Here is a 27176-nt window from a genome sequence, read left to right as displayed (position 1 = left end):
AGAAGAATTTGGTTCAATGTATGAGCCAGGCATCCTGGAGCAGGGGTGTCAGTGGCTGAGCTTGTACACTACAGCAAGAGGTACGAGTCACTATTTAATGAATTCAGGGGAGTGGAAATAAAAAAAGAACAGGTTAGGGACCTGTCAAATATGCCAGAACAGCGGGCTTCCCTGTACTGTTAAGAATTAGTTTTATTTCACAGCATGAGGCAGTTTTTCCTTTTAGTTTTGGTTTTCTGGTTGGTTTTTTGGTTGTTTGTTTGGTTTTTTTTTTTAAAAAAAAAAAGGAAAACGTTCACCTCATTGCATAAGGCTATTTTTTAAAGACAGAAATTGGAATTGGAGTTTTATCACACACATGCACATACACCATCCTATATCCAATCTGGTATATGCAGGCCCGTTGTGACAAGACTATCAGCCTGCATTTATAAACACTCATTTGGCCTTGAGAACCACCAAGATAAATGATTCGGCGAATGTGAGCTGTTAACCGAATGACAGTCTGCAGGTAATTCTTTTTCTTCGCACGATCTTACAGGATACTATCAAAGCACAGAAAAACCGAGAAAGGTCATTTGCAGTCTGAGGGTTTCACTTAAGAGGGAAGAGACAAAGAGGAGCCTTAAGCAGCAACTGTAATTCTTAGACCAAAAGAAGAGGCTGGCTGCAGGAGACCATCCTTACAGTATTTCCTCAGTGTTCAGGAGGATAATCTAGAAATCCAACCAACTGACCTAAATTATTACATTGTACATGTGTTCCCATTTAGAACTGGTTTCAGCTTGTGCGACTTTAAACAGTTCCCAGATGAGTAACCACATCTTGATAAACCTATAAAGAGATTTTCATTGCCAAAAATGAAAGTCCTCTGACTGCCTTCTCACAATGAAGATGCATAAAGCACCACTATAAACCATTTGTGCTCTAAGATTACACACTCAAATGCCTCAAAAGGCAGCATTTAAGTTTCTTATCTCGTTGCCCCTTCAAATCTCTAACTTCAGAGTCTGACTCAGGGTACAGCTGCTAACTTGGGGGTTGAACAAGAGGTTAAAACAGTGTTTCCTATTTACATTTATTATTATACCTAATGAAGCATTTTCATCTCCAGGAGCTTTGATGGTCACAAAATAAGAGTCAGGCACACTCAGGCATCCGTGCCATGAGCCTCTGCTTAATCTTTCTACCAGTTCCCTTTTCTAAGGCTCCCCTCTACCTCCCAAAAATAGAGCCAAACAGGTGGCCCTTCAGCGGGACCATCTATCACAGAGGAGGGAAGTAAACAGGCGGAGCTGTGAGTGTTTACAGAGGAGTAGGAGGAGGAATATGAACTGACCATGTCACCCATATGCGGCTGAAACTCGAACTTCATGGGCGGACAGAAGACATTGTTGTACATCTCCATCAGGCGCTGCTTATCACTGTTGGCATCCAGGTTCTCAACAGCGTTTTCAATGGCATCCAGACCCTCGTGCTTTGACTGCTCCAGGTTTAGCTCAGCAGACAAGAATGTCCTGAGAGCTCTGTTGAGGCTAGCGTGGTATCCCAGGTCACAACACTGCTGGAAAAAGACACACAATTCCCTATGAATAAGTGAAGAAATTCTGTAATGGAAATTAAAATGTTTCCGAAGCCAGAAGTTATATAAATGGATAACAAGTCACGGATACTTTATTATCTGGGTACCAGAGCGGTCTCACATCTCTCACTGATTGCAGAGGCATCATGACTAGGGGCCCTCAGAGTTGGCCCTAAACAGAATTCTCAACCTCTAATCCCATACAAATTTCAACATCATGTTATAATTAGTCTCCAAGGCAAGTACAGCTTAAACTATTGTAACATTTTACAGAGTTCTCATGGAGTACTAGAGTTCATTTCATGCTGTTAAAAAAAACCCAAAAAGTAACCTAGACGTGGCATGCTCAGTGTATTTCTTTAGATTCCAACCTTAGTTTCAGGAGCACTGATTCCCATTGAAAACACTCCTAAATCCTTAAATAAACAAAGTGAGAAGAAAACAATGCACTAAAGTACTACCCAGAGAAACAAGCCACAGGATTTGGATCATTTGCAAAGGTTAATCTGCATCTAAATTATTCCATCCAAGATACAGAGAACTGCTTAATTCAGTGTACTTCAGGAAGCAAGAACACGACCTGTACACCACAGGCATAAAGAACAGAGTCATCCAAAAAGCAAGCAGCGATCTGCTGGGATGACTTCATTGCTGGGGTGAAACAGAAGAGCAAAAACTTTCAAGCAGAAAGTGGTCATGGTCAAGAATTTCCTGGCTATTACTGACACCAGGATGATGTCACTGAAAGACAATCAAGCAGCTTCATCTCCACCACGGCTGTGCAGCCAAGACTTAATGTTTCAGAGGGGAGAAAGGCGCTTTTCATTAGCTGATCAGAAACAGCCTGAATTTTCCAGACATCTAATAAAGTGAGCGAGAAGGGAGCCCACCTTCTTGGAATTACAAGCGAGATTACATATGCTAGGAGAATATCCAAAAAGAAAGAGACCATCTGCTTGATTGCTGTGCTGCTCTGTAAGCAAAATTCACATGAAATCTCCTCCTCACCCACCATTTGGGTCTCATCACTGTCATTGTGTGCAAACGCAGGGAAAAAAAAAAAAGGGGGGGGGGGGGGGGGGGCGGGGAGGAGGGAGAGAGAGCGACTGCTGGACCGTTCCCTGCTTTCACAGGATTTCTGTCACCAAGTGCTGCGAGATGCCTGGCTCTTGTGCCAACAAGCTGTGGCAGGTGTGGAGTCTTCTAAAAAGAGCTGCAGTTGCTGGTTAGGCTGGAGGCAGAGAATTAAAGGACATTACATTCAATCAGAAAGAACAAAAACTAGCAAAAAAAAAAAAAGATGCTTGATTGAGAATTTGCACGTGTGGAGGCAGTCTTGGATTAACAGCCACTCAAAGCTACTGCTCTTCTGCATGCACACTGCAGTGCCATCCTCTGCAGTAATCTGGGGAAAACTAGTCCAAATTGGGCCAACAGGGCAGCGAGGATTAGGATCAACTCAGATTTAACAGGAGCAGTCTCCTTTTCCCCTCCTACTGAGGGCCAGACGGTTGCACACCCACCCAGGGCGCCCTCCTCCAGCACACCTCGGCGTCCCGCAGCAACGCTGACCTGCTGCGCGAGGGGACTTTGCTGGTGGGATGGCAGAGTCAAATGGGACTTAATATTTTACACCCCACCTCACTGAGCAGCAGGATTGCATTAAGCCAGCAAAGTTTTTTGGCTTTATGTTACTTAAGCCAGTGACAGAAAACATTTTCCTGCCCACTCCCCCACTTTAATATTTTCAAAAGTCCAGCATACTATATTTATAAATGTATCGTCTTGCCACCCCTTTTCTGGGTTATATAAATGTTTGATGGAATCATTCTCCAAGGAAATAAATTTTTTATAAGAATTTAATGATAACTTATTCAAATTCTCTTCCCAACATGACAGCTGATTAACCCTTTGACAGTTAGCAGTTTCAAACAGGACCAAAATACAAGATTTAAGGAGAAAGAGCCCTCTGTTTTAAAATGCAATTTACATTTGGAAGGGGAAGTATGAGATCTTGGAGTAAACAGCAATAGTATCACTATTCCTAGAAGAGTAAAGTCAGCTTTAGGACTCACACATACACACCCATTTTTATCCTTTTTTAAATTCTGTCCTAGTGACCCTTTCATAAATATGAGTTAATACAAACTTCCCCATTACTGCAATATTTCATTAGCATCAAAGAGGTGCCTCAGTCCCCAAAGTCAGGAAATTCAAAACTACTGGGCTATGTCAGGAACAATTTATTGCTCTTAACTCATGATGAAGAATTAACTCACTGTTATCCTTCCATGCATACTGGAGGGGGAACACCATGTGCTGTATAAACACGGTAAGTTTAATGCTCTTTGGCCTAATGCAATCTACTTGTAAGTAACTCTGAAGATTGCTTTTATATTATATTTCAAAATTCAGTATCATCAAATGATTAGATCAAGGAAAAGAATTAAGTCCTGGCTTAAAAATCACATTTCTATTTAAGTCAGATGCTTCAGATAACCATCACTGGTTATAATTGTTCATTTTCGATCCTTCAGGATCAAAGGCATTAGTAAATCTATATTCCCTGCATCTTAACGATGAGATAACTGAATTCCATCTCACGTGCTCCCAGGCAAGTCCCACATTTTCCCATGCCTTCTGAAAACAGAGCAGATAATACTTTTAAAGATTATGAGAACTTGCCATGTAGAGTTAAATTGAATGCTCCAAGGAACACGAAGGGGTTAACATGGGCACGGACTCACCCAGAGTCACACAGTGACAGATCCACGCTGGTCTTGCACCACTGCCTGCCCCCAGAGATGGCTGGGGCTATCTACTGAGAGAAGCACTGCCTGCAAAGCTGGGTAACCTGTATTTGTCAGGGTACTACTTAAAAGATCTCAGGTCTGGGCTTAAAAGTTGTTATGGTTTATGAAATCCAAACGGATTCTTTACCTTATATGACTCATGAAAATGTACTAAGAACAGTCTGTTAGCAAACAACTGAACCAAGAACATTTGCAGTATTTGGGGGAGGACTTCCAGATAGGATTTTAAAAGAAAAAATTAAGACAATTGAATTACACTAATGTTAGTGAAATGAAGCCCTATCTTGTACATTTCAATATAAAAATATACAGAAAGTTATCAGTTGTTAAAAAAACCAACATGGCACAATTCAAGTTGAGCAAATGTTAACCAGAAAAAGGTCTCCTAAACAGGCAGCAGGTATAAACGAAACATGCCTCTTCAGTTCAGCAATTTTGCAAAATGTGACATTTTGAAATAACAGTATTTTTCAAAACCATCCAGCACTAACAGCCCTGACCTCCAAAGGACAGGTTTAAATAAATACCTAGCAGAAGTGCACTTCATGTGATTTCTATCATCAGCTGAATAAATGTATTATATATATTGTTAGGTATTATAATAGCTGACTAATTAATAGTGATCTGAGTGCTCTTTATTGCCTGTGTCTAGAGACACTTCTGTTCATTACTGCCTGCTCCTGCAAAGAAAGTTCCCTTCAGGCTTTGCAGTTGAGTGTTTCTAATCGCGACGGCAGCGGGCTGCCCCTGGCAAGCAGAGCAAGATCAAGCAACAGTCAGTGACCCAGGCACAACGCATTCAGTGCATCTGGTACGCCAGTTCTGCAGGCTGAAGGGGGTAGTTACGCATTTGTGAAAAGTCTCGGGATTCCTAACCGGCTTTTCTGAGTTTTCAAAGAGGAGAGATCTGGGGTATTTTGTTGTGCATTTTACCAAAAGCAGAATTGACGGCCCCCGAGTACTGGGGGCATCATTCGGCTGCAGAACGGAGAGCGCGCAGGCAGCTGGGGAAGAAGCTCCCTCCACCTTCTGCTCCATTACCCAGGTTCTGCAGGGAGCATTCTAAGGAAAGGGGGGGCTGGTTCCTACAGCCACGTTATTTCTTCGTTTCTTTGCGCAGACAGACTGCGGAGTGGCAAGCAGTGGGACCTCCATCCCTGCTGACACGCCTCTGGCACCTTTCAGAGCTGGACTGACAATGACAGAAGCAATGCAGCAAGTTGCTGTAGAGCTGGTGGGTCAGGGTATCAGAGAAGGGAAGGTCTAAAAAGCAGGGAGGTTCATCCCTCTTGTGAAACACGCTAAAGAAAGCATTAACCTTGAAATATATGCAGTTTTTCAAAACAAGTTGAACACAGCTTTAGAAAATGCTTCTGTCCTTGACTTCTTTTACCAACTCGTATACTGTTTGTACAGTTAACATTCTTTTTTTAAATGTGCTTCTGAGTTACACTCTTGCAGGTTTGCTTAAAATAGTAAATAGAAAATGTCAAGCAACAGCGTGATACTGAAGCTGAGTTTCATTTTAACTAAGCAACTCCTCCTTCTACACGTTTCAATGCCAGGTTTCTCGTGCAAGCTTCTAACTGTGCAACAAACTGAGTTAGCCATCTAAGAAAGACTCACTTAACAGCTTAATGATCAATTATCATGCCTGTTGTTACCCTCTAAGCTGCCCATCCATGACCATCATTCCACAGAGGTTTCCAGTTGTGCTGGGACAGGAGCTGCTGCAGGAGAGGCACAGGGGAGGGTTAATGGCAATGATATTCATTGCAGGCACCCAGGCAGCAGCACTTACATCAATGAGATCAGACAGGTCATGAATGTAATACTTGAATACAGATGCATTGGTGGCTTCCAGAGCTAGCAGATACTCGTTTCTTGCCTTAATAGCCTTCAGTCTATTTTCTGTGTACTTCGCTTGGCGCTAAAAGAGAAACAAAACCAGAATGTATTTTAAAAAGAGGTGCAGCAGCAGTAATCACGTTCTTAGTAACACCAGAGAACACCGAACAAGTCTTACTCTGCTCATACAGTTTTCATTCATCTGCATTCCAGTTTTATCAAGACACAAAGACTTAGAATTTAGATTAATTATTTAGATGTTTTTAAACATTATTACACTAGAGAGTTTTGCATTTAAAGTCTTCTCTTAAAACAGACTGCAGTTTGGGGAAGATTCAGGGAACAAGGTGGGTTTATGAAGCTACAGCCCAGCTCCAGCACCACTAGAGCGGCTGCTAGAAGCCCATAGGTAGTCTGAGGGCTGCTGCAGGCACCCCACCTCTTCCAACAGAAGCTAGGCCTAAACTTGGTCCTTTGAGAGCCCAAATCAATCCAAAAATAACTATTCACCTGCTATTGGCTTGAACCTTAGTGCTGAACTACTTAACTGACTGACCGATTGCTAAGGCAACCGGTTCTGCCCATGAAGTCAGTTTGGGGTCGCATGTCTCTGTACCACAGGTCAGATCTTACGCTGGCATGAAGTGGTAAACAAAAATCTTGTACCGTGTACAAGAAAAAAACACATTAACCATGACTTCCAAGGCAGCAGTTGTTACTTTCATACTCTAACCTCGGTTTAGCTTTTTGTGCCATGCCCGTATAACCTGGCACAGTATAAAATGCGTATCTGACTGTCTTAAAAGAAACTCGGTGCTAGCTTTTGCCTTTCCTAAATCTGAATGTTTCAAACTTGTACAAAAACTGAGACTTGCATTGGAATGTCACAAAGGAGGGAACTCAGTAGCTCCTGTGCTGAACCACTGCAAAGGTTCCCTCCTCAAGCACTCCACAGAAGCAGTAGCAATGGTATTGAAGTACCTTCTCCTTCATTTTCTCTATTTTTTTGACAGAGCTTCGTCGAACATGTTTTTCTTCAAACTTGACGTTGGAAGTTGAGTCAGGGGAGCGCGGCGTCTGCTTGTCCTCTTGTTTCACTGACTTCCCAATCTGCTTTTCTTCCTGCTTCTCTGCCTCCTTCAGTTTGCTCTGAGCACTAATGCTGTCAGCGTTGTACATATGGTAGGTTTTCATAACCTGCAGAAAACGATACACAAGAGTCAGAAAGCACCACAGTTCGATTTGCAGAGGAAGAAATGGGTTTACCTAACCAACAAACTAGGCACACAGATGTTTTGCCTTACTTCATCTGCATGACCAAGTCTTAGGGAGAACAGCAATACATGTATTGGGAAAGCTCACAGGCTAGGAGGGAGAAAAAAATCCTAAGAAAGAAGTCACATGCTACGACATTTTTTTTTTAATTTGGTCAATGCACTCCCCAAAACAATAAGTTTCTTTAAACATAAGTCTTTCATAATAGCCATCCATCATGTTTATACTAAAGGCAAGACACTGTACTAAGCAAAGGCATTTGGACAGTGACCAGCAAGTCAGACCTGGTTGCTAGCTGTGAGTTAGAAATATCTAAACCAGCAAAACACTCAGTGAAATTTCACATCTCAAAAAAGCCTGAGAGAAGATGCACGAATGAAAGTGTGGCTCTCAAAACGAATCTGAAAGCAAAGTGGCTTATTTTGCAGCTGCTTCTTTGTCTAACTTTGGCATGCGCCTTCCTGTGCAATCCAATAAAGGAGTCATAAAACCCAAAAAAAGATAGAGACTAAATCCAGCCTCCTTGCTATTCAAAGGAAATTATATGCCAATGTTGGAAAATGATAGCTTTTCATCAGCAGGTAAGGTTTCAGAAGGGATGCCTATCAGTCTTTCATCTGGATGAATCAGTCCTTTAAACACCACAAATCTCAAGGAACCGTATGTAAATCAATAGTCTGAACACAGTGGCTGCAAAAGCAACTCAGGTTCGATTTGTTTAAATCAAATTTGATATGTAAAAGTACTTCTGTTCACCTTATCTAATAAAAAGATTAATAAAAGAGTGTGGTTCTTTTGCTCAGGGAGACCTGGACCCTGTATTATATTGGCAATTTTTATTATAGCACATTTTTTATAAGTGTAGATAAATATCCCCCAACGTCACAACCCCCCCCCCCATTTGTTTCACAAGATATTCATGTCTAGCTTTGTATTAAGAAACAAAACCAAAACACCAAAGGACATAATATACAAACTAGCTTTATCCACAAATGCAAAGCAATTCAACTCACAAACCAAAGCAAACATTATGATGATATAATTTTGAGAGGGGGCCAAAAAAAGGCACAGCTGCATAAAGGCACCCCAATAGTGTCGTTCCAGCATTAATAAAGACCCCACTTGCAAATAATTTATTCCAGATGAAAACCCATTTATACCTATTCCACCTTAGTCTGAACCATAACATAATTTTACGTAAGTAGGATGCATGCTCTCTCTTTATGCAGTGATCAGCAAAGGTTCTCAGATACAAAGAGACGGTGTATTTAAACATGAAAGAGAATGTGAACGCAGCCAATATTAAAGAGAGACTTTCTGAATAATTTACACACACACACTTTCAGCTCCTGCATATGCTTAGACTATAAAGCAGGCATTTATAATAATAGATGCAAAGTAGTTTCTTTTCCTCTATCACTGGAAGTGGAACTGGCAGAAAGCAAGAGAAGCAGAAAAAGAAATCACAGTTTTAATGATTTTTATCCTGCTGCTGGTGCCACACTGGCAACTACAAGCTCTGCCTGCCCCCCCTTTGGTGACGGGGCCACTGTCAACTCACTAGTGCCTGCTGAGGGCAAGAGCATGGTCAAGGACTGACTGCACAGGACCATTCAGGGCAAAAACTTACGGGTTATAACAATCCTCTATGTTTTATCTGTCTAGGGAAACTAAAGACTTTGTCTATATCAGTTTTGCCTTAAAATAGGGATTCTGCCAATCCTTTAGATACCCAGCAGAACAAGAGGTGGAAGTATTTCTAAAAGTACCAATAAAAGCAATCCCACCAGTGATTAAATTGAGTCCAGCAAGAAATATCTTTTCATATGATCAGCTGAAGTGGCTTTTTCAAAGGAAAAGAAATTTTCTAGTGAAGAGAGAATTTAGAATTTTACAGCAGAAGGAATGAATAAATAGATTTAAAGTTCCTAGCACTGACATTAAAAAAGTTAATACCCTGCATCGCTTTGTTTATCAAAGGCTGAATTCTGGAAGATCTTCCTTCCAGTGACAGAGACAGGACTCAGTATTTGGCTCAATGACCTGTCAGAGCCTGCCGTGCAGAAATTATTACGTATGTCTATGTAAACTCTGCTACCCAGCCACCTTATCAACTTCAGTGCCATGTGAACTTGGGTTAGAAATAAATCTTGGTTCCTAAAAGTCTGTGTTCAGAGACAGATCTATATTCTTCTGTAGGATGCCATCCAAGTACATGACTCAAAAGTTGAATCAGATTGTGCCCTCAAATAAAAAATAATTTCTAGAGTAGGCAGCGCTGCTGACAGGCACTGCTACATTGACAAAGCCACCTTCACACCCCAAGTAAACTGTCTGCCTTTCAGGAACAGGAGCACAACGCGGTTTGCTCATACTGTTGTAAACCAAAGCTGTACTAACTACAGCGACAGTACATCGAACCACAGGTCAGCCTCAAAGAGCCTCCAGCTTCCACCATACTGCTTGTTCTTGGCTTTCCTGTCGAGGAACACAAACTCTCTTTGCCCACAGAAAAGACCCAGTAATGCTAAAAACTCTAACCCAGAAAAGGAGGAAAATCATAAACTGGATTCAGTGTCTGAGCTCCTCAACTGCCATTTCAGCAGAAAGAACATTTTTCCTACTCCTGAGCTCCCTTTTTTCCTAAAAGTCTGAATATTTGGCTTCGATGCTCTATGGAAACAACTCCCTTCTATACATTTTGTTGATATGGGAAATTTCAGAGAAACACCCTAATACTCTAACATTGACACTAATACCAAATTTCATCACAAGGTTGATACGCCATGGCTTGAGAAACATCCCTGGACCATCTTTTGAAAAGAACGAAGGAAAGAACACATACCTCAGTGTAATGACCCAGTGTATCATTAAAGAAGGACAAAAGATATTTTGAGCCACAAAACTGTGTGCAGGTTTTGCTTTTGAAAGAGAACTAGCTCAGTAACAGCTGCAGAAAGCAAAAATTTAATCAGACAACAGGCTTTTCCATTCATCTACGGAGAAGAAAAATCCCCAAGCAGCATATGAACTTTTATGAACACATTCCTTCTCCTTCCCAAGGCAGTGCCTCTTTCTTGGTGACTCCAATGGACATACTGAGAAGCAAAAAGCACAGATGGAAGACTATTACTCTAAAGGGAGCTGTTTTGCTGAAAGAGTTGAGGAACAAATAAACACAGTAGGTCTCCCCGCTGAAGCTGTATGCTGCCTTTGTATGCTCAGACCACACAAAACCATGGACTGGAGATTTTTAGCGTATTTGGAAATAATTCTAATATCTCTGACGCTGTTTAAAACCAACACTGCAGCTAGTAGCAGGTGTGCATTGAGGTGAGATCTTTGAGAAGTGGAGCTAACACTTACAGAGCTGAAACAGTATAAGGAGAGAGTGAAAAAGTGAGATTTATGGTGCTCTGCAGACTGGTGAACACAAGCTGCCCCAAACTACAAAGACGGCAGACATTTATCAGTCTTGGTGCTTAGTCTCTGCTGTCACAGCAGGCTGGGAGAAGTCAAACACTTCTTCCTTCTGCCTGAAAAGGTGCCAAGAAGTCAGTTTGATTTACCGTGTAGAGTTCATTCAAGACCTTCATCAAGTCTTCCTGGAGCTGCAATCCCACTTCCTTGCTCTGCAACAAAACAGAGAAATGAAAGTTAATTGGGGAAGATGGTAAAAAGGCAGAGGAAGTGAGCATGTTCTACATCTACAAATAATTTAGGCTCAATTAAGCACCGCTATTTATGCTACCAAATCCAATAACTGCTCAGCCCAGAGCCACTTATGGTCAAATTGCACAAAGAGTATTAATAAACCGAAGTGTTGTATATGCACACTCAGAAAAGCCTTACGGTATAGAGACGGGGAAATTTCCAGAGAATCTGGGATTTTCAACATTACAAGCCTGGAAACACACAGATTTGCCCATTTAAGCAGGATCAAGAAAGACTATGAATACAGGACAGCTTGGTATGGAAGCTGAAGAAATGCAGGATAAGAAAGGCAACAGGAATGATCCTCCTTTATTGAACATCCTATCACAAAACAGGCAATACTTCAATTTTGTTGATGTAAGGTACCTCCTTGACAAAGCCAGACTCTGAGGCTGCGATGACGGCCGGCCACCACCCCCCTCACACTCCCATCTCTCTAGGCAGTCCTGCTGCTCTTTCCTTTGTCCTTGTATCTCACTCCCAGCCCTTCGGTACCACCTGCCCCTCCTATTCCTTGTCCCTCGACCACACGCACATCACGAGTTGCCAGTGCCATCCCATCATAACGATTCTTGTGGAAATGAGGTTGCTCAGATGGGTCTGGCAAGGTGTTACAAGTTAGGAAGATGGATCCAGGAGGGAAACCGTGCTGAAGTATCTGCCAGCTCTCACTTGATAAGCCTCGTGCACAGATTATTAAATTTATTTCCCAGATTCACTACGGCAACAGTCACTCTTGGATACTTTTGGATACTGGAGTGGAAATGGCTTGCTGAAAAAGCAGAAGCAGAGTTTGTCACAGGGAAGTTTGGAGGAGCAGGGACATGTGCTCGACAGCAGGTCTTTTTGCCCATTGGTACAGAAGGAGATGCTCCAACTAGAGTTTGTGCTGACTGTATTTGAAAGGCTATACAGAGCCTGCAGTCTATTTTTAAGCAGAGTGTTAATGTCAATGTATTTATTTTTTTTAGTTTTGTACGATAAAGCCATTCAGAGCTAAAAAAAAAAGTATGTGCTTTCAGATACACAAGCTCTCCTTTGAGCCTCCATGAGATTTACCTCTTCTTCCACAAATACAATAGCCTGCCACACCCTCTAGCTTCCTCTGGTAAATGTTCCTTCACTTCTGTATATCATCACCAGAGCTACAAAAAGAACCAACACATCAACAAAAAACAATAAAATTACTCTTACAGGGCTTTACATGCATACATTCCCATTTCCATTCACATTTTAAATCAATATGGGATTTACCTCAACAAAGCAATCAGCTTTTTTTTTTTTTTTTTTTTTTAAACTACAAGGACGACAACATAATTTAATCATACCAATACAAATCACTCTGTCCTGGGGGACACTTGCGTTACTGAGCTGCCTAGTTAAACCTAAGGCTATATGACTCATGAACGTGTTTCCTTCACTAATACAGCAGAATGAAAAAAAAAAAAACCAAAAAACAGAGTACAGATAGACATGACTGGTTGTCAAAACCAGCTGACACCTGAACTAGCCTGCAGCCAAGTGTCAGATTTTAAAAATATATTTACTTATTTAAACTCCCTGCTAGGAGCAGTCAGCACTTCTGCATCGCAGTTGGACTCAACTACTGCATGAAGAGCTGGTGCACATTTGGCTTTAGTAAATACAGGAACAGATAAACTTCTGGTTTTCTAATAAACACACTGGAACGTCCGAAAACGTGCATCCATAATTGCCGACACAGGGCACCTCAGTATGCAAAGCCCTCTTTGAAGAGGCGTTTCTGCATGCAGTATAGCTTGTATGCAAAGGAGGGCGAAGCGACTTTCTTAATGAGTTCAATGGTACTATTAATCTTCGCTTCATTAGAAACAGGATTTCATGCTAAAACTGTCAGTGTTTGCATTCTGAAGAGCTTCCACGAGAAAAGCGGAGGATTTCAGACACATCAAAAAGCACATTAAGCCAGCACGCACTGACACACCTCGCAAAGCAAAGCAAAGGTGCAGCCACACGCTCCAGCCTTGCCGTCTCCAGCTGCCACGGCGCAGCACTGCCGTGCACACAAACCTGAACAAATCCCCTTTTTCTATAGCAGGAGTATAAATGACCACAAAAAATCTCCATATTTGTAATATAATTTATATCTTTCAGCCTACAGTTATTGAAAGGGATTAAAGCCAATAAAGTCACAGTTAGACCCAAACAGATGTTTCCTTTCTTTGCCGTCGAAGACTCCAAGAAGCGATGTCCCAACCGTTATCCTGTTCACCCCAACAGGCTGCTGAAATGATTTTAATTTACTGCTTCAATCCTGTTCCGTGGCGCACATTATCACACCCGATCACCCCTTTGGAATGCCAGGAAAATCCATACCCATTCCGACGGGGAGCTGGTTATCATCCCTGCCTTGTAGCAACCAGCCAAGATTACCACGTATTATAAACATAGCAGAGCTGTTGGGTTCAGAGCATTATACAATACACACTTTGAGGTGAAATAAAAAAGGAAGAGGAGGGGAAATTGGAGACATCAATCATCAACTATTTATAAAACCACATATTGGGCCCAGAACATAATTGAAGGGGAAAGCTCCCTCAAAAAACCCAAACTTAAGGATAACAGGCAATTATTCCTTACATGAAGTGTGGTACAGTGCACCACACGAGGGAGAGGCCTTTGAGTCAACCTTGTAAGCTGGGTACCAAAATAGGGGGAAATGGGGGTGGGGAGAGAAGTACAACACAGAGCTGCCTTTGTCAGCCATCAGACAAGATGTTTCTCTCAGTCTGGTGGAAGAGAAGGAATCGTACCAGCAGCTCCGGAGAGCGCAGGGAAAAGCTACGGGGGGAAGGTCTATCCCCAAGGCTTTCGCTGTAGCATCTTCCCCAACAGACAGAGAGATGGAAGCGCACAGACACGCCGGGATTTGTTACCTTGTCAAAACCAAACAAAACCAACTGCACACCCTATCCAGAGGGAAAGGACGGATCCATCTCCAAGTGACATTCACTAATGATGTCTCTGCTCAGGCTGAACAGGAGCCAGCCAGCTTCAACCGCTTGGCTCCTATAAAATGTTTAACCGGAAAAAATCCCAACAGTTACTCGTATTTAATGACAGAGATCTCAGAAATGCAGTCTTAGCCCTTCAGGTACAATCTTTAACATTTTCAAACCTCTGTCTGTAATTTCATAGCTCTAATCATTCTGAGGTGCAGGAAAGAGATAAAGCACGCCAAATTCCACATTTTCTGAGGTTTTATTAATAAAAGACATCCCGGTGAGTAATCGGAGAAACCAAGGAAGAGAGCAGACGTCTTATTTCTCTACAGCAACAAAAAAAACAGGCAGACTTAAACACTCATAATCTAATAACTATGTTCTCCCCACACTTTCCCACTAATTAGAAAGTGCAAATGCATCTGCTGCTACATGTAACAAGAATAACTTTATTCAGTTTATAGATTTTACTCATTCACTATCTACTACAGCAGTGTTTGCCTGATTGAATCTTCATGCTCTGCATGTCAGAAGTATATAATATCTACTGGGGCAAGCAAATTTGATAGGTTCAAGATTATTTATGCCTACAAAGTTCAGGAAAAGAAAAAGATAAAGAGGTAACGCAGACAAACCCATACTTAAACCAGCATTTCTGCCTAAGAAGTCAAGATAGTGTTAAGCCATGAGAAAAAAGTCAACATACTGGTGAAGGAAAAAGCAAAAAGAGAAAGGTTATATAATTTAATTTTAGATTATCCTGTTTTGAATACCGTCCAGTTCAGCAGTTCTCATAGCTGACTGTATTTCTGCAGTGACTGTTTACGTATGTTGCGACCCGTTCAGACCAGCCTGGCACGGCGCTGTCAGCAGCACGATGGCACAGACAAGCAGAAGCATCCAAGGTCAGGTCCTTTACCTTCTCATACCTTCCAGTCCCAGGTTCCTAAACCAGCTCCCCAGGTGGCCAGATGTGCTACTGGAAAAACAAGTGTCTGGCACCAACGCTGATGAAGGGGAACATCCTGCTTTTTCTTTCATTTAAAGAAAAGAAAAAAGTTAGTGATTCCCAATCTCAAAGAGATTTTGCAAAAACATGACCTCCAGTTTTACTATCTCTGAAAGCAGAAAAAAAAGCTGAAGCTGCTGCTCATCACCGCAGTGATATGGGTCACAAAGATTTTATAACTGTCTTTTTCTCAACATCGGAGATGATTAATGAAAGTGACTGGCTGGGTCTGTTTGCAACGCCCTGAGCACTGAACTCTTCACACAGGAGGAGCTTTCCAGCAGCACGCTTCACTGTGCTGGTGAAACTGCCTGGACTGGACCAATCACCTGCCTTTCACCCGGCTCTTTTCAGCCCATTTGCTTATTTCTTGCATAAAATTGCTCATTCACTGTACAAACTGCTGAAGCATCAATTATGCGAAATAGATTAAAATGAATATTTTAATGCATATTCAGGTTGAAGAAGAAGAGAAGAAGTCTAAGTGCCAAATCGTCAAAACACAAAACTCTTTGTGCTTCCAAATGAGCTCTCAAGAAAGAAACTGCCAGACTGCTGGACTGGAAAAAACCTTACATTAAGATGAAGTAAGATAGATCACAGGTGTCATGAAAACAAGCTATGCAATGAACACTGTTAATTTAATGCTGCTCCCCGTACTGATTCCACACAAAAAAAAGGTTTAGGAGAAAAAAGCTGAGCTAGCTGACCCTGATAAATGAAAATACATTGGAGGAAGCAGAACGGTTAGCTTGGGAAAGTCAAAAGAAAATGCTCAAGTGCTGTAGAGGGTGGTGGACCTGATGCACAAAGAGAAGTTTCCTGAGGTCCCATGGAGTTCAAAGTGCATCCAGATTAAAGGCTGCTGACCTTAACCATCAGCCTAAGAGATTGCAAGATCGTGCTAGAATGTGGCGTGGAATTACGAACGAAATGCATGCCAAGGACAACAACAACACAGCCTCTGCAGTTGCACATGTTTCCAGGTATCAATTTCTATTTCAACATCAAATCCTATATGATGTTTTTCAAAGGCAGACAGAGCTTAGAATGATTCATTTTATAAACAATCTTCCAGGAAAAACAAATAAATAAAAGCAAAAGTAAATCTGATAAATTTTATTATTATCTGTTCCTGCAACTAAGGTCTATCTGTACATGCCTTAAAAAGCCTGAGGAAGGGCTCGTGCAGCAAAATCTTATCTAATTGGCTCCACTAATAACCTGTGTTTGCATGTGGGTAGGGGGTGTCCCCACAAACCTGCTCTCCTCCTTATCCCAAGCTAAACACTTGTCCTGTTGATCTGGGAGATGATCTGGTTCGCTGTGCATCACAAACACTCTCGGAAGACGGCACAGCACGGGAGTCCACACACGCCTGCGGCGGGCGAAGGGGAAGAGCGGGGTGCCAGCACCACCTCCCCTCTGCCAAGGTACGCGCTGCTCAGCGATAAACACAGGCTGCCTTTTCTCTGCACACCAGGAAAATTATCAACAGCACCCAAGAGAACAAGAAAGTCATTTCAGCACGGTGACAACAGTCACTGTTGCCCAGGAGTGCTAACTTGTCACATCTCGGTTTTTCCCTCACACGCTGCCTTTCTCAAGCCTTTTCTTCAGCCCAAAACAGGAAAGCAAAAGAAGCTGCTCTAAGTGTGCGTGCATGCACATGCATAAACATACACGCTCACACAGGCACACATACTCCTTTGTTACAACAGGGTGTATATGCACCATGTGCAGAGCTGTAGGTTGCTGCCACCCCTTGCTGGAACATAAATTCCCAGCACGCTGTGCCAGCTTCTCAACGGCCTCTTTGTTCCAGCCCTCCTCCCCTCCACCTCCCCTCTAATTTAATCAAGATGTTTTTGGGATCTACTGCAGCACTCGCTTGGCTGTTCCGCATTCCACCAAACATTAACGACTTCAGCTTCAAAATATTTAGGGGGGGTAATAAATACAAGAGCTAAGGAATGCTGTCAATGTTTTATGCCCCGGATCTCAAGGCTCAGTAACGTAGTTCCAAATCTGATAGAAAGATGGTACGGCTTCAAAACAAACATACCGTAAAGTTCACGAGATGCTTTCTGTATAAACTCAACAACAGCAAGGAAGCACTCAGAAACCATTGGTGGGTAAATGCATAACACACCGAGGTAAGAGATTTTATCTAATACATTGCCTAAAATTATGTCAGCCAGCGACAGGGCTGCAACTGGAACCCAAATCTGCTGATTCTGAAAACCGCTCTCTAACAAGACCATTTCTCCACATCTTTTAAAAAGGAATAATTAAATATACCTAGGTAGAAAACAAACATTAAATGTTGTCATGTTTTTTGAATCAACAATGGGAGCTGGGAGACAAGTGGACCGAGTTCTTGATGAAACCTGTGAGGAAATTTGCAGAAGTGCAAGATCCTTTTTATTCCTGTCTAAATCAAGGTTACAATACAGAGTGTTTATTATGCATTAGTTAACCTCTACTTAGGAAGTTTGTTAGAGAGAAGGCTTGCCAGGTAAAATTTTCCAAGATCATACAGGTAGCACTTAAATAGAATTTGTTAATTAAAGTTTAGAATTCTTTATAGGTAGATTATTGATAATGTGGTGGGTTTTTTTTAAACAGGCCTGCCTTTAATTCATTTGCATGCAGTTGCAAATATGATTTATCACTTTCATGTTCTCATATAATCAATCAACGAGCTTCGCTGTCTAGAAGTACTCCATTGTCACCATCAGTGCAATCCGTTTGTTATAAACATACCCCTTATTTCACAAGGATGTACTCTCAGTGAAGCCTGTAACCCACCTGAAGCCTGTGCAAGTTTTACGCAAGTTTCTCCCAGAACTTTACGGATAAAGTGCTCAGCCATTATCACATGGCCCTATAGAACAGGAATTCTGTAAAGACTTCTAAAGCTTCGAACTCTCCACAATTTAAAGAAAAGCTAGGAAAACAAAATCTATGCCATACAATATACATACATATTTTGGGTGATAGATCACCAGTTTCCATTTTAATGATCCATTATGCATCAGTCAGTCATATTTAAATTGCAGTTGTATTATCTAGTTTTCTCCACCATTTCACTAGTGATTTGTTTCACCACTATGTCAGTAATAAGGAATTTTCCTTATTACAGCAGAATACTGTACTCTGAAAAGCCATTCCTACATGAAACCACGTCACATCGCTGCCTCCCATACTCTGGGCTCAAAGAGTTGCTTCCGAACAACCCCCACTCTCCTCTCCTTTTTTTTTTTTTTTTTTTTTGCAGAATTCTGTGCTGATCCTATAGAAACTTGGGCTTCAGGCACTCAATCCCAACAAACCAAGCAATTTTATGGCTGAGAGCATTCATTCTTGTTGTGAAGCCAGTTACATTTGCCATCACTGAGTGAGCCACATGTGAAACCGGCTTCAGAAAGTGGCAGGACCTACCAGCAAGCGGTGAAGTCCTGTAAAATATTGGGAGCAACGTTGTGTAATTCTGCTCAGTTTTAATTCTCCGCACGACAGCTTTGTGCTATTGACTTCCCCCAATGCCCTTTTTCAAACTGCTGTGGTGCATCTCTAAGAAAAAACGCCTGGAGGGATCAGAGTCAGATGAACGACCTGGAGTGTAAAAGTGCTGTTACCTTGTTCCTGGCTGACCCGAATTCACACCCCAGCAAACTAAAGACGAGCGTACTGGTGTAGTGAAAGACAGCGTAAGCATACAGGAAATTAGAAACAAAATGTAGTAACAATGGATGCCTTTCACACATTAAATAGGGCCAAATGCAGCGTATTCCTTGCCCAATTTATAGGCAGACGTGACATTTTTAGCCTGTACCATATGCAGTAAAACTACGCCAGCTGTAGCCTTGGGTATTCAGTGCATCACCCTGGGCAAGAGGCTCTGATCGCATCATCGGATCCGAGCGGGTGCGAAGTGTCAGCAGCGTAACAGAACCCATCCACTCCAATTACAGGTGGGGGGAATCAAATCTCTAACTCAGAAGCAGATTTATGTACTGCTAACTCAGATAAGAGCACTGGACAGATTATTTCACTCCCTTTCCCTTCCACCACTCCACTTGTTCTAAAAATAAGCAGGTAGGAAAACCGGGAGATTTCATTTCCCCAATTAGAAAACAGAAAGTATAGTTCCACAACAGGCCTCTGTGTCCTTCAGCTTCTGGGAAAACAGTAAGCACTCAACATGACTATTTCCTAAGGCACCTAAGGCAGAGAAAGACGCAGTGGGTAAGGATGAAAGTATGAGAGCGGGGATATAGCACGTACTTACCAGCTCTGCACCTCAGTGACAGTTTTACTGATGGAATTTGTATATTTACATGTTTATACTGTTATGGAGAAATATTTTTACAAAATGCCCAGCACATTTTGGCCAGAGCATTTTCACGTGTGTGGCTTTTCTATGTGTGGTGTATTTTAAGATTTTTCATATTCTGGTACCAATGCAGCAATGAGACATACTGCAGCTGTAAAGTAGGTCATCTAAAGCATGGACCCCTTAAGAGAATTAATAATTCTTCTTCCTTGATTACTGCAAGGCTTTTAACCAACTCATTGTGGATTTTTCGCTTCACATCAAACACTGTGCAGTGTACAAGTAGATAAACTGTTCTTTTCCACGATCAAAGGTATTAAACAGGGAGCAGATTTCAAATCCTCAGTTTTGTTTTCTATATTCCTTACAGGGTTTTTGTCCCATAAATATAATAACTTGATACAATAGTGTAAAGGAAAGCTATGCTCTCAAAGCAAGATCTGTAGGACAACCACCCCTTCCTGTCCCCACTACTCTATACTGAGAGGACACGTCCACCTGAATGAGCCAGAAAGCAGGGCAGGACAAGGTTACTGCTCCGAGCATCTCCAGTCAGCACTGCTTCAAGGAGCCCCAAGTTAAAAATAGAGAGAAGATGTAGGTTTTAAACACAGTAGGACCAATGCTGCATGAAAGGTTCCTGTAACAGGCAGGCAGATGCTGAGAAGGTACCTGGCTCTGTTCAGAGGCACAGCTCCAGAAAGCAGCCAGCTAACAGCCACTGCCTGTCCTGAGGCCCCTCTAGACACACGAACTTACACATACACAGAATAAATCTGCCTTTCTGCCTATTAATTGCTTCACAATTTTGTTGTGTAAAAATCTGTTCAGAAACTACTCACAATGACTGAGGCTTCCACAGTCCATTCTTTAAAAAAGATACTATTTTTTTTCTTAAATTTGAACAAGACTATCAGTCTGCTTCTAGGGAAATCTTAGAGACAATAGAGAAAGAGTGATTAAAGATACCAAATTAAAGAGACTGCTTCTCAAAAGGCTATACATGTATAAATAATACAAAGCGACTCCTCTAAAAAGATACGTCCGTAGGCAAGAAAACCTAATAACCACGTGAGAAACAGAAAGGTTGTACCATGCAGATGTACCGGGTCTGGCTGAGCCAGAAATCAAGAGCCACATTAAAATGACAGTGACAGGGGGATAGGGTGAAAATGGAGAGAAGAGGAAATCAAAACGTGAATCAGCTCAAATGTAGAAGTATTTTGAATACATATATATAAATAGAAGGGCCACACTGAAGGAGGATAAGCAGGAAGAAATCAAAGGAGTGCTCTCCACAAAAGTAGATGGAGGAATGAAAAGGAACGTGCACGAGAACAGGCGCTGACATCAAAGCAGGTCAGTCTTCCAGGAGAGGGAGAGGTGACCAGAATAGCAACGCCGGGTGGCACACAGGCTTTAAACTTCAACCTTGTACAAAAGAAACCCAGGGCTAAATCATTAACTGTTGGACAAATAAGAAAATATTACCTCCTTCCCAAAGTGTAACAATTTGTTATGAGGACAATTCCACCAGTTCCCCCACAGTTTTATTTGCTCGAGAGAGCGGTTATTTATTTCACCATTTATCTTCTTTTTCTTCTGTAGCAGTGCAGGATTGCACTGACACTGTTCCTGTGGCCAGCGGCGCCGCTGGAGCCAAATGCCAGATCCCCACCGACACCAACAAGATTCATCTGCAAGACTGCTATAGCAGCAAGCCCCTTGTTGGCAATATCTTTTACTGAAACGTAAAAGCATTTCCTCCGGAGAAACCAAAACAAAGGGCACAGAAAGAGTACCGTGTTCAAAGAATACCTGCACCCGAGGTTGCAAGTTTCCAGTAAGATATAAACCCACATTTGGTGAAAACAGCCCCGCGCTCAGACATGTAAAGGTTCTGCAGGGAGAGCTAACCAAGGAAGTAAACAAATCTGAGAGGCAGGAAGAAATGGGGCTGACACACACTGTACATCCAGCACCACTTCAGGGCTGGCTTTGGCAGCAAACACAGCTTCTCTTATCAGGAAAGATACCTTTGAAGTGGCTGGCAAGTTTCCATCTAACACTCAAACAATTAAGACCCTCCACATCGTAACATGGCCCTGGAGAGGAGGGATCTCTTCATCATAAGACACGAACAGAAAAACTGCAGGAGACAAAGCCACAGACCACGCAGGCTTCCCGTGACACTGCAAATCCAAACGCTGCGAAGGTAAACCCTCTGAAAACCCGAGTGCAGTGCAGGCACCACCGCTGGAATTTCAGAAGTTCACCAATTGCAAGACAGACCCGCCCAAGCTGCACCATCAGCACTGCCGTGCCCATTGTATGACTGGTCCGAGGGGTCCAAGAGTGAACACACGAGAATCTGGCTCAGCCTGAGGATTCTCCACCGCAGTCACTGGCAGAGATGAGCCCCACATCGCCACCACTACTGGTGCTCTTCCACACAGAGAGAGACCTGGTTTGCCCACCTCGGGCTCCGCGCTGCTCCGGCTGCAGCACAGCCAGCTCCCACCCTGCTTCCCTCCGCATCTCCGCTGCCCTTGAGGACGTGTCTCCTTCCCAGCACAGACCTTATCACACCCATCCAGGTCCTTTGCAGCCTTAAGGCTGGATTACAGCAGCATGCTGTACTTAGATCTCTTTCGTTTGAAAAAACCCCTTCAGACAGCACAAGATACAGCAACTCAAGAGCTTACCAACAAAAGGATCTTAAGCACCTCCTTTTTACCCTGTCTGTCCTCTCTAGCTCACCTGCTCAATCCCAGCATGATACAAAGCACTGATTCGAGAAAGCCCTAAATTATAAATGGCTTGAGAAAAGGATCTCATGCCTCCAGATTTTATTTCAACTGCCCTCAGCAAATGAGGATCTCTATATCGCTATCCTCTCCATATCCCATAGCAGTATTTACAACGCAGTGAGTAGTTGCTAAATGTAAGTTACTAGAGCACCTGCAATCAGTCAAAACCATGTATAACCTTTTTTATAAACAGAAGTGTAAAAAATAATGTTCCTCAGACTGTCAAATAATAGCCTCCTTGTTTTTAACAGAGATGCCCTGTGTAGCACGAGACAAGGACAGAGAGCTCCCAAACCAGCAGCAAGCTTGGCAGCACAATTCCAACAGCTACAATTTCCATCAGAAAACAGTAAAAACCAAGGTCTCGTGTTAAGCCAAACCGGAGCACCCCGACAGCATCACAGCACAGGCTCTTCCTCCTGCAGGCTGCATTTCATTGAAGTGCAGGGCACTTCAGCTTGGCTGTACTGCATGTGTCAGACCAGGCAGGAGATGGTGTAGAATCAGTGAATGAGCTGGAAAGTCTGCACAGCACAAGAGAGGCAGGAAACTCAGGTCTCAGAAGTAATACAGCCAGTTATTTCACTGACAGAGCCCGGCTAATGAGATGTGTGGAGAAGCTACAGACATGTGCTGAGATGCAGCACCACACTAATGCAGCTATGCCATTCAGAGCTCGTTCACATTTGGATTTTGGTTGGAACCTCCAAATCTGCCTTCCACAGCTTCACAGAAAGTTTTGTGTGAGGCAACATTATTTTCCATGTAGCTCCTGTATAAACTACATCTGTTTCAAGACTGCTCAAAAGCACTCAGTTTTCTGAGCTGTCACGTACCATGGTAGCTCTTCCCCATTAAAAAATGGGAAAGGATGTGTCAAACATTTAAAAAAGGATGGGAGAAGCTAAGGGGAGAGGGAGGAGAATGTTCTTCTAGACTTTCCCATCAACATGACTAATTTCCCTTTGGGCTAGCATGATTTTACTTGCAGTTAGAGGCACAAAAACATATGCCACTCCTAAGTATCTTGCTGAGTCACTTAATTATTCCCCTTCAGTACCTACAGATACCAATCAGAAGGGCATCCTGGCTTTGTCAGTGTCTTGCTGAGCAACCCTGCACAAGTGACTTCATCCATTTGTCTGCTTATGGTCCAGAGAGATTCTGAAGATTGTTTGTACTGCTCTTGGGATATACCAAGTACTACAAGCATGCTACATAGGGGTTTTATAAATGGATAGCATTTTTTTAAATCCATGGAATATAAAGCTGATTTGTAATATTTTAACCACACACCACATCTGTTTTCTAGCCTACAGTACCTTTTGTACCAATTCATGCTGCTTCTTGCAGCTCAGGAAGGTAAGAGATTCTAGAGAAAAAGCACAAGTTGCAGCAGTTCCAAGTTCAGCCAAATTTCTCTATTTATCAGCTGCTACCTTATTCAACTATGTGACACTCTAGATAAGACAGGATGCAATTTTTGTTTTTATCCACCCAGCACAAGTGGAAGAGTAATCTAATACCTGTTTTGGCCTTCAGCCAATTCGGTATGCCTGGCAAACAGTCAGAAAACAAGTAGTTGGAATTTAGTAACAAGTGCCTTTTGTTTGCACAAATTAATAGGGAGTTTGCCTTTGATCCGTGAGAAAGAAACCAGAAGTTTTGTTGTTGGTCTGTTATTTGCTTGTTTTTATTCAAGTCCTACTGCCCAAAATAAAATAAAACAGGGCAAAACCATGCTTATACAAGTGGCTGAAAATTAAGATGCTAGTTTCCAGCCAAACGGGGATAATATCAATTTCCATGTACTTCTTTGCAGAGGCATTTTTTCAGCCACCTTCCTCAAGCACAGCCCTTGTTGAAATTCAGTGGGGAGATTACTTATCCTTTGGAAGGATTAGAGGAATTGAAGAGTAACTGCCATTCAATAATCCTGTGTAAGTATCTAATCAACCATAATGTAATTACCAGAAAGTTTTAAAAGGTCAAAAAAGCCTTAGTGTGACACTACGTGTAAAAGATAAGGTTCCTCCTCTGCTGGGACAATGTCTCAAAAAAAGAAGAGAAACAGAATGTAAGACATGAATACATTTTTCATACTCCGTTGCTGTCCATTACAAACCTCAAGAAATACACAGAGGACAAGAAACCCAACAGTGCACTCGCACCGCTGACATTCTCCTACAGAAATCAGATGCCAACACACACAAATACCTGTAAAAGAGCAAATCCATCCTGCTCTCCAGATAACACACAACAAGAGGCTGCTGCTTCAAGTGCATCTTGACACGAAATATCACACACAATATTGAACACTGTCCATTTTCTAGCAGTCTAAAGGGACTGCATTATATAGACTCTCTTTATCAGTTAAAGCAATATAGAGATATTAAGAAATATCTGAACACTTTCCTCAAGACATTTTCATAAGACTGTCAAGACCAGAGTGAAAAGCCAGAGAGGCCTCCAATTACTGCTGACGGCACCTAAACAGATTTTAATTTTAAAGTCATGCACTACTTGCCTGATTCTTTTTTAATGTAACAACTGACACTACTGAAGGCAAAGACAGACATGAAAGCACGCTAGGAGTTTTTTATCAAAAGTGTTCCTCTTCCATTTCTCTCTCAGAAGCAATGTGATTTAGGATGAGTCTCCACAAAAGTATTCTTTAGAAAGCTCGAGTTCTTCTGCAACCCTCTTCTCAACGCCTTGCAATAGTAGAAATAACTCTCCAAGATCGTGGCACATTGCAAGGGGGTGGGGAGTGGGGGAAGGGAAATCGCTTTCGAAGTTAGAATTGCAATGCTTTAAACATGTTAACTAGCAGATGTTACAGCGATTGACAAATCTCTGAAGAGACCAGGCATTACCATTTAATAGGAGTTTTGTGTTTCTTGAACTGGGAGAACAGATTCTTAATAGAAAAATACCCTCCCACACTGTCCCACCTTTTTTTCCAGGTGGAAATCAAGGGGAGGAAAAAGGGGACAAGGCTAACAAAAGAGACCTCAGCTGCATTTTCTCCTTTTTCCAGAGAAGGACAATACATCCTTTTATTATCCTGCACGGTAGGAATTCTCCCTAATTTTTCTTTTAACAGTAGTTTCTCCTCTGTGGCGGGTATAAAATTGTCTTCAGAGAGTTGTTCTTGATTACATTCAGAGTTGAAGACCTGGAGGGTTTCTGCTTATTAAATAAAAGTTTCAAAATGCATAAAAAACCGTGAACAGGTTAAGAGGAAAAAACAGCCTGAATTTAGACCAACAAATCTCAACTGACCACTTCTGGGAAAATCATAAAAAAGTAGAAGAAAATTACTAAAAAAATCAAAGGTAAGTCAAGCACAGTTATTCACGAAGAGGAAAAAAGCCCCATGTGTTAGGCACAGTCAACAATAAAATGATCCAACAGAAGTAATAGCTAAAACTTTGTATTGTAAGGGCCCAACAAAAATACATGCATTGTAGCACTCAGTTACCTTCTTGAACAGGCGCCCCGAATCTTCGCTGACCTGGACAAAGCGCGGGATGATGTTGTTGAGATAGATGTCACTTAGGGTGGTGTGATCCCTGCTCTCCCGCTTCACTTGATTTAGCAGGAGGTTCCAGCAATTGACTGGGGATAGTACATTCTGATCCTTCCTATAAAGGACACAAAATAGAAACAAGAATTGGATAGGACTTTACCGGAAGAGGATGAAATTATTCTGTTAATGCTGTCCTGTATCTATGAACGCTAGAAACCCAGCTACGGGATGTATGGATTTGCTGAGGGAGAGGAGAGCAGAGGAAGGCTGTAAAAAGGCTATTGCACATACAGAAAATACACCCTCAATTACACATGACTACATTCAGATGGCCGTGGGCTTTTGTCCCCCACAAACAGATTGGGCAAATGCAAGCTACAGTATGCCAAATGTAGGCTCTAATTTTTTTCCTTTGAATCCAAGATTTTGTGCATAAATTACAGTGCCTGAGGGAGAGTGATGGCTCCAGTGTCTGACAATAGGTTTCACAGCGCTGTCTCAGGCATTTGTGACTTAACCACAATAAAAAGATTTCAATCATCCAGTTAGCTAAATAGCATCTGCATAGGAAACAAAATGCTATGTTTCATGTACAAAACCAATTATGTGCAAGGATCTATATCTGTCCTGAGCAGAAGAGAAAGCAACATTCATACAACAAGCTTTATTTTCTCATCTTTGAACTTTCTCCACCTTATTATGGCTGATTTACTCTGCGCTCTGCAAATAAGCAATACAAAGGGCAAAAGGGGAGATGAGAGGAACCTCAGTTTATTTGGATCAACATTTCATCTGCTGAGAGGAGTAAGTCATTTCTTAAGGCACCATTTCATACTAGATGAAAGCAAGGATGTTAGCAGGGATTTTGCATGGTCCTCCACCAGCCCTGCAGCAGTGTTTGGAACTGGCAGAGCTAGGTGTAGTCTTAAACTACATGGTTTACTTCTCTCCAGATCTGTTTATCATTTGTTTACAGTACAATAATATTTATTTAGAAAAGGGTAAATCAGATCTCTGATGGAAAGCCAAAGCTCCTCTTGATTATTGTATGTGATTGTATCAGATATCTTTCCTCTTAAAAGACTTTCTTTTTAATTTTGGTTTAATTTCCATTGAAAAAGGGAATATTCTGCACTTAAAAGGACAGCAATCTCTGCTGCAAAAAATGTCTGACATTGTGAAAACGTGAAAATTAAGCCATGGCAGACTTTCATTACCCTTCTCATGACATCAATGGTTGGATTTGTAGTGCAATATGGATAATTTTAGCTAA

General features: G+C 42.0%; 1 protein-coding gene across 3 annotated transcripts in view; it reads right to left on the bottom strand.

Annotated features, from left to right (window-relative positions):
* Nucleotides 1-27176, bottom strand: part of SRGAP2 (SLIT-ROBO Rho GTPase activating protein 2) — a 114318-nt gene that overhangs the window by 39759 nt on the left and 47383 nt on the right. For 2 of the 3 annotated variants that reach the window (XM_074893548.1, XM_074893550.1), the window contains exons 4-8: nucleotides 25856-26018; nucleotides 11088-11150; nucleotides 7225-7440; nucleotides 6197-6325; nucleotides 1340-1564 (exon numbers count right to left, since the gene is read on the bottom strand). In XM_074893548.1, the coding sequence (XP_074749649.1) occupies nucleotides 1340-1564; nucleotides 6197-6325; nucleotides 7225-7440; nucleotides 11088-11150; nucleotides 25856-26018 (796 nt within the window). The remainder of the gene's footprint in view (nucleotides 1-1339; nucleotides 1565-6196; nucleotides 6326-7224; nucleotides 7441-11087; nucleotides 11151-25855; nucleotides 26019-27176) is intronic. The other variant, XM_074893549.1, reaches the window with a different exon arrangement.

Source organism: Strix uralensis, chromosome 24, assembly GCF_047716275.1.
Source record: "Strix uralensis isolate ZFMK-TIS-50842 chromosome 24, bStrUra1, whole genome shotgun sequence".
NCBI classification, from domain to species: Eukaryota; Metazoa; Chordata; class Aves; order Strigiformes; family Strigidae; genus Strix; species Strix uralensis.
The sequence above is the reverse complement of the archived record's forward strand: the minus strand, read 5'-3'. Positions and strand labels throughout refer to the sequence as shown.